Consider the following 13,524-nt stretch of genomic DNA (forward strand, 5'->3'; position numbering starts at 1 on the left):
CAATCGGGCGCCACTTAAAATTTCAGATAGTTTTACGAGAGTCCGTCCTTCGTTAGCGTCGACTAGTTCTACCACTGAGTCAGCGTCGTCGTATCGCAGCACAGGCACGATCCTTCTTTCACCGTGGCTAACGAAGCACGTCTAGAGATCGGCCTGTCTTTCAACGTACTTTGATAATCGTTCTTCTTGGAACGTCAGGCCTCGTCATACCAAAACGAACTTTATTTCTCAGAAAGGTTTTGTGTATCGTGTATCGTGAATATTTGGTGGGACAGTGGGTAGTGGTATAGTTTACTTTAAGTCATTGAAACCTGGAGAAACAACAGTTACTGCAATTACAACGACTGCGTTCCAAGTGTAGGCAATATTTTTACAATGTAATTCTCGTTTATAACAAAGAGTATATTTTCTTGCTAATCTGAAGACTGACTCCGACGTGCGATCTCGGCGACGTTCTGCAGAAGGAATGTCGCCTGGCTTCCTTCTCTAGTTCGGGTATCCTCCTCGGTCCGGATACCCTAGCTCAGTTTACAAGCGTCGGTTATAAACATTGGAATCGGCCCATGGTCCTTAATCTCGAGTGGCCTCGACGAAATAGGCGAGGAAGTCTTCCCACGCCTAGGAACGGGCGGCCTAGCCCGTTGACGTTCGCTCGCACAAATTGTTGGAAATTGTTGGGCAGAAAAGGCCGTAACCCTCCAACAAATGCAAAATAATTGATTACTTATGGGTGATGTATGCATCGTAGAGCACAAGGATTTCTTATTAACAACTACTTTTATATCGAGAATATAAAACGATCAACGAAGAAGCAAACGAAACAAGGAGAAAGTCAAGCGTGCAGCTACAGAGTTGCAACGACCGAACGGAAAGGAAATTTATAGCGGCAACAGGTTACGTAGTTGAACCGTGCTGAACTGAACTCGAATCCGACGTTGAGAAAATTTATTTCTCTTCACTTCCAGCTGCTATACCGTACGAATTGACTACTTTAGAGTCACTGGGATACTACTAGCAAGTTCAGAGGGAAATTTCCTACTTTCCGTGGTTCGATAAATATTTCAACTTGGCTTTGTACGGGAGATGCGAGGGAGTATCGATAACACGGATAGACACGAATCGACCGAGATGTTAACACGCGACCAGCGTGGCTGTAAACGTTGCACCAGAAAACGAGAAAACGTCGGGGATCTACTTGTCTGCATGACCGACGTTCGATTTTCAAACATGCACCGATGGAATCCGCTTGATGAAACATTTGATGAGAAAACAAAGATACTGCAGTACGCTTCCAGAGTTTATCAGAGTTTCCCCGACTGTCGAATTTACTTAGTGCCGTGAGTAGTCGAACGAGAAGAAAAATTTGTCAACGCGGTTAGAAAAAGAAAAAATCTCTCACGAATGATTTCCTTTTCGATCGATCCATCGTTCGCGACCAATTGTTCAATTTTCGCGATCAAAAAGATTCCAGATTTGTAATTGCACAAACATACCGATACGCAGACGTCTGCTTGCGAACGTTCCGCCGGAATGAAAATCGACCATAGAAGCCGGAAGGGAAAGGGCTCTTTGAGCTTTCTCTCTTTCTCTCTTCCTCTCCTTCTTCGTTCGTTCGTTCGTTCGTTTGTTCGTTTCCTATCAGTGTGGCCCGGAGATTCGTTCAAACGTTTCCCCATAAACAGGGGATGATCTGTTGGACGATGAAAGCGCAGCGTGTAATTACGTTGCGGCGAGAGCTACGCGACGTACGTAGGTGTGTGTGCTCGCGGGGACTGGTCGCTGCTCGTGACGTACGCTTGAATTTTAAGTTTCACCTGGATATGTCGACTTGCAGAAATGCTGTTCTACCAGATGGCGACGGCTGGAATTGCAAATATTCCAGCAATCACCGAGCCAACGAGACTGCCGGTATCTCCTTCGGTACCGGCTTCGAGCAAATATACGCGAATCTTTCTTATTCTTGTAAATTCGATTGAAAAAATCGAATTTGCTCTTTACGTCGGTGCGTTCTGACAAAGGGCTCGACCTCCCGCTGTTCGATGACAATCACGATGAATATCTGTCAGTCTGTTGGTCGTAGAACCGGTTAATGATCGTTACGTAACACCGCGCCGCGCCGGTTATCGAGTCCAAGCATCTAATTTTACGTATGTACGTTACAGTGTGCTGTCTCGTTGTCTCTGTAGCAGTTAGTTACACCGTAAGCCAGTTGCAATCCATAACGCACATCACCGCTATACCCACCGATCCGATCCGATCCGAGCTACGATGCAATGCATTCTTCCAAGTGGCACGATTGCGTTTCTTTCAGGCAAAGAAATCGCTGAGCGTAACGCGCGTGAGAATCTTCTCTCTTTCTTCTCTCTTCTTTCCCGAAGAAGCAGCAGAAGAAGAAGAAGGTACGTCGTCGATCGAGTATTAAATGAGAAAAGAACGTAAGAACGGAGTGTGTACGTAAATAGTAGATAGATTACGATCGACAGAATCGTCTCGATAGAATGTGTTGGACGAAATTAGAAACGTAGGGACGCACGAATCGGTCAGGTTAAATTACCGAATCGTCAAATTATTTTTGACCCGCTATAGCTATAGCGCAATCGCTACGTACGTAGTAACGAGACATAGATTTCCCTTTTGATTAATCGCTGCTCGTTCTCCTGACAGCAGACAGTGATTCTAATTATCGCGTGAAGTAATTTCTGCTCGCTTTAAGAACACAGTAAAATTACTCGGTCACCGATTAGGCGAACCGCGTAGTAGTCTCGATCGATCGTTATCGATGCACGAGAGTTGTACAAATTTTACCGCGTTGTTGCATCAACGCCTCGTTGCCACGCGATTTCTTCCATCATCGATTTTCGATCGATCCACGATCGCGCACATATGGATCTCTGTCGTACGTACGTACGTACGTATGTATGTCGTACAGCGAGTTTCAAGAGGTCGTGAAGAAGAAAAGTTTCAAAATCATGGTAGATAATCACTGACGAGAAAAGAAATTTTTTTAATGTTTTCACACACGCGTTTGAATTTTTACAATTTTCGAGGAAAATGTGTCTTCAGTTTCCCACCCGGCACGTGATGTAAAATCATCTTTGAAAGAAACGAACTCGCGACTATCAAAATAGAAGCTTCGCTTATAAAATGAGACCTGATGATCTTTTCTTACAATCTTGCATCAGTTTAAGCGAATAAATGTTTCGCAATTTTTCGCAATTGTTATTGGTACAATTATGCTCTTCGTTGTAGTTTGCAATGCTCGGATTGCTAGTCGCACGGTTTTCGTACGCACGTCTCTGTCACGGGCGTCACGCAACATCGTTAGTTGCAAACGATTAACGCGTGTGGTTGCCTCTGTTGCTTGGTTGCCTGTTGCACACACACACACACACACACACACACACACACACACACACACACACACACACACACACACACACACACACACACACACACNGCACGCACGTTATACGTTGTACATTATACATATACATTGAGATTGCCGCGTTACTTACCCTTCACCAGATCCTGCTCGGATGCATTTCGCGCGGGATAATATCGTTCCCTGAGATCGCGATCGTGGCCAATAGCGATCTTAAAAAGAAAAAGGCAAAGTAATTGGCTTTCGTTAAACGTTGAGCTTTCGTTGCTGTGCTATTCGGCCATCGTCGATCGAATTCCTCGTTACTTTCGAGAGTTTCAACTGTATTCAGTGTGTGTAAGAGTACGAAGAACAGTTATGCACGAGACGTACGAGACAAGATTGAGATAGATTTTCGATTCGAAGGTTCTGAACGGTCAAAGCAGTCCTCTTGCCAGAAAGTTTGTCCCCATTCTTGCCTCGTAGTCAGATGCTCCTTTTGTTGCACCATTTGTTTCAGAAGGCAAAGCAACTTGCTGCTGGGATTTCCCAAGTTTATCGGAAACTTTTATCGGAACGAGTCTCGAAATCGCGTCTATTTGCATAAAGTAGGGTATAAAATTTACACGTAACGACGTGTAGAAAAAGCGCGTGTATAAAAATTTATAAAGGTAAACGGTTTGTCAACTTGTTTGTACATAGTTGCAAATATTTCTCTCTCGCGTTGGCTAAGATTTTAGGAGCGATAGCAGCTAATCCGTGCCGGTATTTGCGACCAGTTGCGTGCCACAGACATTTGTCGATACGCATTGACACGCATGAACCTATCGATCACACATATATAGGTGACCGTATAAGTAATAACCGACCTAGATTCGATTTCTCGGAGGTCAGGAACATGAATATGAATGTTGCGCCTCGATGCGTGTAAAAAGATTGCGCGTGTTTCTTTCGCGTAGCCTCGTAGAACGGTGAAAATTACCAAGCACGCTTGTCACCGTTGTTATCGGTGTCGACCAATTCATTTCCATTAGGCGAGTTACGTACGTATTAATTATACAATCTGGCGTGCGTTACACTACGCGCCCATCGTCACTCACCACTGTCATTAAGACTACCCAGTTATTCAGATCCGCGCGAAATTAAACAAAGATTAAACGATCGGAGATTCATTGTAATTGTCGGTGGAGAAGAAAAAAAAAAAAAAAAAACTATTTTTGTAGACAGATCAAAACTAGTAAAAATAAAAGCAACAAACTCTCACGCAATAAACACGAATACAGAGCTCGAAGCATACTGCGAAAACGGGAAAGGAGTTACGTTCGCCTTCAAATACGAACCTTTCGCAGTAAGATTGGAGGTGGGAGACGTCGTATCGTGACGGAGCGCGCATTTTCAAAACGAATTCAACAGCGGGCGACATGGATGATTACATAAGAGAAGAAAGCAGAAAATGTATTGTAATTTTTAGTTAAAGTGTGTTGTGCTGGACTCGACACATCGATCTGAAAAAGGTGGTGAAAAATGTTCGGTCTAGCGCGGACGTTTCCATCGTCTTTTTCCATCGGCCGACATCGAGTTTCCGATTCAAGGCAGTCGGGAGCAACAAGAGAGGAATTACCAGGGGCTGGAAAGGAACGCCCCGCGGCGGCGTCCGTTCGTCGCGTCGCTTGTATAACTAATCTTCGCGGTAGGTAGGTTTGTGACCTACCGTAAGAAGGTCTCTGCCACGGTCGATTTCAATTAGCTTGAATTGGCTGCTCCAGTCGCTTGAGTTAGCCTTGCTATTGTCCTTTGCTATTGCTACCGAACAACAACGTGTTTGCTCCCGTCTGGAGAACGATGCCGTCACCTACTTCTAACTTACATCAGACTGTCGAGCGATAATAAAAGTCGCGTGCCGCTTGATCGACCGACAATTTCCGATACACTCGTGCCGTAGCGTGGCTAGGTGTATCATTATCGACACGTATTATTGGCACTATCAAGTCCAAGCGTGCGTGCGACTGATGCAATTCGATCGAGAAATTGATCGGTGAAAATTTCGAAGGTTTTCGCGCAGCTGATTCTTGAAATGTCGTGCTTTCGAACGCTGCAGCGTACCTGCTGCCTACTACCTACCTGGGACCCAGGATCGAGCTGACGCAACCTCGCGAGTGAAAAGTAGGTAAATACGATCGCGAATGTACTCGATGAATACGACTCGTGTGAACGATTGTAATTAATCGGTAGCTCGTTAGCAGTAAATGACACGACTAACGTCGAAAGGAGTTCCACTCGCGGATGAACTGCATCCCATCTATGAATAAGTGCAGCAAAAGACAGTTGTCCGAATGTTTCGACGGTCGATCGAATTAGGTGTCTGTGTGTGTATGTGTGTGTGTGTGTACGCTGGCAATAAAATTTTTCGTGCCACGCCGTACCGACTACGTTCGCCAGGAAACATGCTCCGTCTCTCTTTTCTATCTACCATTTCACCAATATTCGAATTGACGTAACAATTATCGTATTATTTATTAGCGATCGTCCAACGTATGTTTGTCAACGTTGCATTTTTTTCAGCTTTCACCTTTCGGTTGGATTTCGTTTAACGCGCTAGAACGTAGTTAGAACCAGTTTCACTAAACTTTTGAAATCCCCGTGACTCGACAAAGCGAAGAAACACTCGCTTGTTTCTCGCGCGTCGTTTCTTCGATTTTTTTTTTTTTTTTTTTTTTTTTTTTTTTTTTTTCTAGCGAGAAAATTGCGATCGATGTCGTTCGATCGAAATTTTTAGCGATGAACATTTTAATTTTGATCTTTTTAGATTTGATCTTTTTAGATTTGATCTTTTTAGATCGTGCATTTTATTTTCGTTCGATTTCTGTTTCCTTCGAATTTTCCTTTTCTGCTTTTCTTTTTTTTTTTTTGTCAAATATCTCATTCAGAGGAGAATCCTGCACGAACAGTACGAGGATTAGCAGTTGGCAGATAGGTAGGTACGCGAAGCAAGGATAATTTCGGGAAACCGAGCATGCTTGTTAGCTGTGTGTATAACGTCCAACGTTACTTTGGTTTACGTAAGGCGGATCTTGATGAACAGAAACGGCGCGGTTACCGTTTTCACCGGGCCGACTATCGGGCAGAAAGTGAGAGCTGAGAAAGGATCGATAGGAATTCATCCTGTTATCCTGCTTGAATTTTTCTCTCGCGTTTCGTTTCTCTCTCTACTCCGAACGCGACAAATTTCTCTCTCGAGCGTTTTCGTCGATTCGAAAATAGTCGAGGAGATGGGACAATTTGTTTGTTCATAGTCGCATTTAAGTCTGATTAAGGCAGATATTCCGGTTCTCAAACGGTCAGCCGAAAACTAAGGCCTCGCGCCTAAACGAAAGAGAGAAAGAGAAAACGTTGCTTGATCGGCACGCGTTATCGTTGTTTTTAGTTTTGTACCAATTACAGAAAAGTCACTTCAACACTTGCGAGGAATTGCGATCGTAGCGCAACATAAAAGAAATTAGAGGCTCTGATAATTTCGTGCAACGAAACGATCGCCTGAATTTTCTACAAATCCCAAAATATGAATTAGGGGGCAATTGTACGTGTGTACCAACGTACATTTATGAAATGACGCAAGTTTGGAAAATTTGCAACAAGGATCGATACAATTAACATAGGGAGTGATGGAATTTCGCTGTAAAGAAACTATCGATATACTAAATGAAAGAGAGACTCGTAGCTTTTAGAAACACAATCTTGCGATTAAAAACTAAATAGTTCATAGTTTCGAGTTTGAATGACGCAGGTACTTGGGAGCCGAAACAAACGCTCTGCGTTTGATGAATGACAAACTTGCGGCGACGCTATTCTTTTCGAATTGAAAAGGAGGAGGCAAACTTGAGAAGTCGGTACGCCTGACGTCACCTGCCCTCATTATATGATATTCAAGTCTCAAACTCGTTTCCTGATCAATTCATTTGCATAAAGTCGAAATCTCGAATATATCGAAATGAACAGAAAATATCGAGCGCGAGATTAACGTTGATACGTGCACTGATACGCGTCGAATCAACGCGGAAGCGATAGAAAATAAAAATATGGCTACGTAAATTATTGTATTTTATTATATAGCTAATCTAGATAGAACTTTCAAAGTATACTATACGTATAGTATACGTATGTGCACGTATAATTCGAGTATATCGGAGCGGACTTACATCTAGAGGTCTTGGGAGGAATTCGCTCTATCGACGACGCGACGATGTGACACGAGTCACGAGAGAGCTATAGAGCTATGGGGAGAATTTTTTAACAAGGAGCATGTCCCTACACGTAAAAATCGGGATACGTTTCCAACGATTCGATAGATCGATAGGATGTTAAACGCAATGCAACTCGGAACGATTGCGCAAATATATATATATATATATATATAAAATATATAATAGTGATTTTGACCGTTTGAAAAAATGTAGCGGTGCCTAGGCTCGATTGGTTCGGCTGTCAGAGAAGTCGCGTAGATCGGTTCCGTCGCGGCGCAAATCAACGAGATCGTGATCGATAATAATAATAATTCGAGCCACCTGGTGTTGGTAATACTTATGTTACGCCACGCTTTCCAAGTTTCGGGTCACTAATGGCGAATAATTTCTCTTTCGTTTTTTCCCCCCCCCTCGCCTGTTTTGAAATAGATCCGCACGATCCGTGTAAAAAAGCTAGTGGATCGATGCAGCAGGTATAAAGCTCTAAAGCTACTCGTACAAAGATAAAATTGTCCTGCTTCGCCGTTGGTCGTGTCGTTCTGATTAGACTGAACTGGCTTGTTCAAATTGAACTGTCTGCAACGCAATCAAGATATATAAATTATACAGCGATAATCGTCGAGATATCGGTGTCAATAGTCAGGCAGTGACGCAACGCAAAAGTAATAGCCTGTATGTATTTACTGAAGTTTTAATTAAGAGGACGAGGGGTAATTGACGAGTAATTTCTATCGAGTCACGCTCTATCGAGCCGAGATCGGTTCGCGATAATTTCGCGATTAATAAATCTCAATAGATGAAACTTACCATTTATCAAATGTGTCGTGACACGAATATCATCCACTTGAATAGAACGGGCCCTTGTTGAGTTTGTTTGTCAACATAAATATATACATAAATTTGACAAAACGTTCGATCGAGTTACGTCGATCCTTACTTACGTCGATCGAACTACCATTTTCCGCTCACCTGGTGGTGGAAAATGTCAAAGTCTTATCGAGAGGTAGAGATATAAAATTCACGCAGGTGAGACTGGGAAATTGCACGAGAAGTTGAATGAGAAAATCAACCGAGAAAATATCTCGGTCGATTGCTCGGAAACTTTTGAACGTAAAACTTTTCTGCTTTCTCGTCTGCTTTGCCAGCCGTTACTCACTCGTATTGCGTAATAATTTTCGTAGCGATTTTCTGCACGCACCTCCGTTTTTCTGCAATTAATATGAAACAACGTTGACTATAGCCGGCCGATTAGCTGGTTTTCACAAGAATCTTTCTGCTTGTGTTTCGTATATTCGTCGATCGAAAATTTTTAACGTGTTCGAAAATGGAATCGCGATTTACAAGTAACGATCTTCGAGAATCGAACGAGATACTTCAAAGATGTATCTCGAATCAACCGTTTCGGAGGATTGTTCGAATCGAGAAGAGCAAAAAATAATGTGGAAGAAAAATAGGGTATATTTTTCACAATGCGGCCGCGATGGTGGATCTCGGTGGCGGAGGAGTCCAGACGCGTGCCCTTTCGATAGCCGGAAAACACGAAAAGACGAGCATTTCGCGGATCAGAAACACCGCGAATGTTGAGTCTTCTCGTTGGAATCGCACAGCTAGCTCGAAATGTATGCGCAAATACACACAGAGGCACGTACATATGTACATTTGCATCAAGTGCCCGCGCTCTATTTACTGGTCCTAAGTGGCGCGTGGTGTGGCGCGCGGTGTGGCGCGGCTCACGTTTGCCGTGTTATACAACTGGCCATGCACATTATGTATTATAATGTGTAACGGCATGTGATTATGTATCGTGGTATCGTATATAAATAGTATGTAGTAGGTGTGGCGGTAGCGCACCGAACGGCTATTGGCTTTTCATTGGAGGGGTGTACGCGCGAAATGAAAGTGAATTCCCTATATAAAGGGTGGTTTTCCTCCGAAACGGCAGAACAAATTTAATTGACCAGTCAACACGCGCTAGCCAAAGTATTAGCTGATCTCGGTTACCATGAGGGCCCTGGTACGTTTCAACGTTGCTTAAAATTCCCACTTTTCGTCGTAAACTTTAGTCTCTCGCTGTGATCTACACATTTGGCGTTCAGTGGATTTTGTCGTTTTGTTGTTTTTTGTGAACGTTCAGTGAGAAGAAGTCGTCGCCCGCGTGATTAAAGACTAGAGTAGAGTCGGTAGAAGGATCGATCGATCGGTCGGTCAACAGTCTCGCAACAACACGGCCACGATTTTCGCCATATTGATTACGATAAAAAAAGACAAGATTGTAAGAGGGTTTTCATTGTTGAAAGGTATGCATGATGCTGATCTCCGCGGCGATGGCCGGCGAAGAGAAAACGGTGCAAAAACGTGGTCTGCTCGATATAGGCTATGGTGGTTTGGAACTCAGCGATGGTGCTGGATGGGCCAAAGTGGCGGTGGCGGTTAAGGAAAGGCCCGTGGCCGTTCCAGTTCCAGTGCCAAAGCCGTACCCTGTCGCCGTTGACAGACCAGTGCCCGTGAAGGTGAGAAAAAGAATCCTGCGAGAAGCTTCTTCGTTCTAGTTCCCGTCCAAACGGACCTACCAACTTGCAATCTCTCGGGGCGGTTGCACGCTCTGCTCTTAAAAACCTCTTTGTATTCTTCTTACCGGATGACGGATTACTCTCGACAAAGTCGTTTCGACCCGTTAACGAGAGAATGACGTTAAAAGTTTAGAGTCGAGAGTTAAACTTGTCTACGAAGATGAAAAAAGGGTTTGCAACCGACGTGATACGAAATAATACCGATATGATGTCTTGTTGTCAGGTGCCAGTGGCGGTCCCGCAGCCAGTCCCAGTGGCGGTTCCGGTACCACAGCCGTATCCAGTAGTGAAAACTCAGACCATCGCGGTTCCTGTCGAAAAACCAGTCCCGGTTGCGGTTCCGGTTAAAGTCGCCGTTCCCGTCCCCGTTCCTGCCCCATACCCCGTCAAGGTGAGTCAAACGCCCCTATTTTCTTCGTTTTCCTCGATAATTTCGCTTCAAGTCAACGTTTTGCCCGTCGTTCGTTTTTTTGCTTACCTTTTTCGTTTACCTTTTTACTTGCAGGTTGCAGTCCCTCAGCCTGTTGCGGTTCCAGTCGCGGTTCCCAAGCCGGTTCCAGTCGTCGTTAAACAGCCAGTCCTCGTTAAAGAACAGCCAATCGTCATTCAATCGTGGAACAAGGGATACTAGGGATACGAAATCTCCCTTCGATCTGCCACCACCGTCCACTATCCCCCTGTCCCTATCTAGCCACCTTACAGCATCGCAAGAGACATTATGACGAGAGCAGTACACGAAACAGGTTCTCCTTCATAGTTAATCGAATCACGCAATAAACTGATTTTATAAATACTTTTAACAGGAAGGCTTCTCTTTTATTTCTCTTTTATTTCTCTTTCACCGTACCGTACCGTACCGTACCGTACCGTACCGTCGTTGCTTCCATCGTTTCGTATCGATTCTGACGCAACTTGCGCGTTCCCTCGCCACGCACGCATACATTTACGTGTACATTCGATTTATATTTACGATTCCTCTACAGTCGTAGAATTAATCCTTTATCCTGCAGCAGAGGCGATCGAACCTACCGAACCTTCCTTTCGAAAAGAACGCTTGTTGCACTATACGAACAAATGCTTTTCTACTTTGACCAAATTCGCACTCGTTTGTTACGTTGTCGTTGTACGTGCTCGTTTAGCGTTTAGTGTACGCACGAATTCGATCGAAGCGCGTTACGAGAGTTGGAGACCGGCGTTGGAAGGAAACGAGCAGCCGATAAAATTACGCGACGTAGCAGAAATATTGGAATATTGAAAAAGGGGGGAAGGAGGGTGGTAGGGCAGAGACGTCAGAGACGCGAAAATACAGACGCGAGATTATTCCCGCGTCGTGTTAAAGATCAAGGATTTTCGCAGTATTAATTATACTCGAATGAAACGTTTCGACACTTGCTTGCCGATTACTATTTACGTTTTACCGGCGTGGCGCGGCGTTATCTGATTCGCTATTGTATAGAAGCTACCCACGATACGCGACGCGCGACGCGCGACGCGCGACGTGTTCTCAAACCCGAACGGACCTTGACTGCGATTTCGCGCCGTCTGGGAACGCGCCTCCCTCATCCTAATTTCCAACATCTCACGGAGGTTCACGGAATGCAGGCCAACCAACAGGTGAACTTTCCTTTCAGTTTCTATCCATCTCTTTTCATCCATGTATGGAAGACGGTTCTTTTTTCCAACATTTAGCAAAACAAAGGGGGTAAGGAAGGTTATGGAAAATTTTCCAACAGAGGCGACGCGCCAACGAAATACCAATGAATGCCCGTCGTACACCTTCTTTTACCGTACACCTTCTTTCCCTGAATTGTTTGCCATTGCATTCCACGGACGATCCGTGAAACGTTTGACAGCGTATTTTCTCAACTTTTCTCACGCGAATCCTACTTTCCGATCGTCCTGTATATTACATATTTTCCAAATTTTCTTTGTATTCCAAGCTCCTCGAAGGTAAAAACCTAGTCCATCTTACTATAATATATTTCTTACTTGCTACGGGCAGAAGGTCCGTATTTTTTTTATACGAAATTTGTATAAAATGTAGGCATTTATACAAGAAGAAGACAAACCACTTTAGTTTACGTTAGCAAACCAGGCATCTGCACGTAGAAGGTAGGTGCGTTCGAATCGCGTTACGACATCCAATTAACGCGATCGTTAATCCTCGGTGGCCAATATCTTTTGCTTCACGTTCATATAAATCCAACGAAGGAAATGACTGAAACTCGAAACTTTCCCAAAATCCGCCCAATCTGCTAGAACTAGGTTAACGTTCGACGCCTATTGACGAAACACACGATCGCACGTTGGGTTTCGTCGAGACATTTCGAAAGATTTTGTCAGAATTTTCGAGTCGTCTAACCGAGTCTCCACGGACTATTACTCGAGAGAGAGAGAGCCATTTGGTTTTTTTTATCTCTCACGTTACGAATACATTCGGCTTGAGAACGCGTGATTCGCAAATGATTATATTATACAACGTTCCTTTTTTTAATGTCACGCGTTAAGCGTCAAAACTCGAACATCGTGCCGCAATTATGTAAGGGTTATTTCGTTCTCCGTAACGAAAGTCAACGCAACAGCCGACGAGGCGAACAATCCGAAAACGCGTTTTTTTACTTTGCGGAACCTTGTGCGACTCGAACATCGGGTTCGAATAAGGTTTGATTGCTCCTGTCTGATTAATTTTCTTCATCTGGCGACAGAGAGCTACGCTCCAAGCTTCGTAAAAGCAATTCTCGACTTTTGACAAAAAGATGGAACACGAAGCAAACACGAGTCGCTCGCAGGTTATTAATTTCGTAGAACAGAGAGGTTGATATTGTACATATTGGTATAAACAGCGGGAATTTGCTTCGACAAAGTTTAGGCATTGATCGATTCTCTTCTCCGCGTCATTATTTTTTTTTTTTTTTTTTTTGTAATTCAGTTCAACGATAATCGACAGATGATCGCGGGAAAAATTAAATTTATGTTTGGCGAATTAATTATTTTTTAGCGTCTGGAAAAGATGTCCGTGTTCCTGTCGACGTGTCTCACGACGATTAATATTTCACGACGAAAGTAATTTGTAACATGCCACGTGTGTACGTACGTGTGCAGGTGTATACGTCTATCGAATACTCACGTAGTCATATTTTACGATCTTGCGCGAAGTTTACAACAAGTGGTTTAATAGCGAGAAAATAGGTGAAATGTTAGTTTCTACGACTCTGCCTTTTAACTATAGAAAGCTGTTCGAAAATTACGATTTACATACGGCACCAAACCAGTCTAGGTTCGTTGTTGAAATCGAGTGTAACATTTTTAGTAAGAATTTAACGTAACGTAGAAATTACGTTACTCGATGTTC

The 13,524-nt window shown here is 43.7% G+C and overlaps 2 protein-coding genes across 5 annotated transcripts; one reads left to right on the forward strand and one right to left on the reverse strand.

The window, feature by feature from the left end:
* Positions 1–349: 349 nt before the first annotated feature.
* LOC122534192 lies at positions 350–5,066 on the reverse strand. Of its 4 annotated transcripts, XM_043664573.1 has the most exons (4): positions 4,462–5,066; positions 3,516–3,594; positions 1,494–1,690; positions 350–696 (listed from the first exon to the last, which is right to left on the reverse strand). In XM_043664573.1, the coding sequence occupies exons 1-4, from the start codon at positions 4,468–4,470 to the stop codon at positions 634–636; spliced, it is 348 nt and encodes a 115-aa protein (XP_043520508.1). In that variant the 5' UTR covers positions 4,471–5,066; the 3' UTR covers positions 350–633. The 4 variants fall into 4 exon arrangements, 3 of the variants coding, with proteins under 3 accessions (XP_043520508.1, XP_043520510.1, XP_043520509.1); XM_043664575.1 differs by lacking the exon at positions 1,494–1,690; XM_043664574.1 differs by lacking the exons at positions 1,494–1,690; positions 4,462–5,066 and adding an exon at positions 4,344–4,453.
* Positions 5,067–9,506: 4,440 nt separating this feature from the next.
* On the forward strand, positions 9,507–10,972 carry LOC122534188 (cyclin-dependent kinase inhibitor 1C-like). The gene is made up of 4 exons (XM_043664570.1): positions 9,507–9,616; positions 9,900–10,112; positions 10,396–10,563; positions 10,678–10,972. The coding sequence occupies exons 1-4, from the start codon at positions 9,605–9,607 to the stop codon at positions 10,801–10,803; spliced, it is 519 nt and encodes a 172-aa protein (XP_043520505.1). The 5' UTR covers positions 9,507–9,604; the 3' UTR covers positions 10,804–10,972.
* Positions 10,973–13,524: the final 2,552 nt, after the last annotated feature.

The sequence above is a fragment of the Frieseomelitta varia genome, unplaced genomic scaffold (assembly GCF_011392965.1).
Source record: "Frieseomelitta varia isolate USP_RPSP 00005682 unplaced genomic scaffold, Fvar_1.2 scaffold_579, whole genome shotgun sequence".
NCBI lineage: Eukaryota > Metazoa > Arthropoda > Insecta > Hymenoptera > Apidae > Frieseomelitta > Frieseomelitta varia.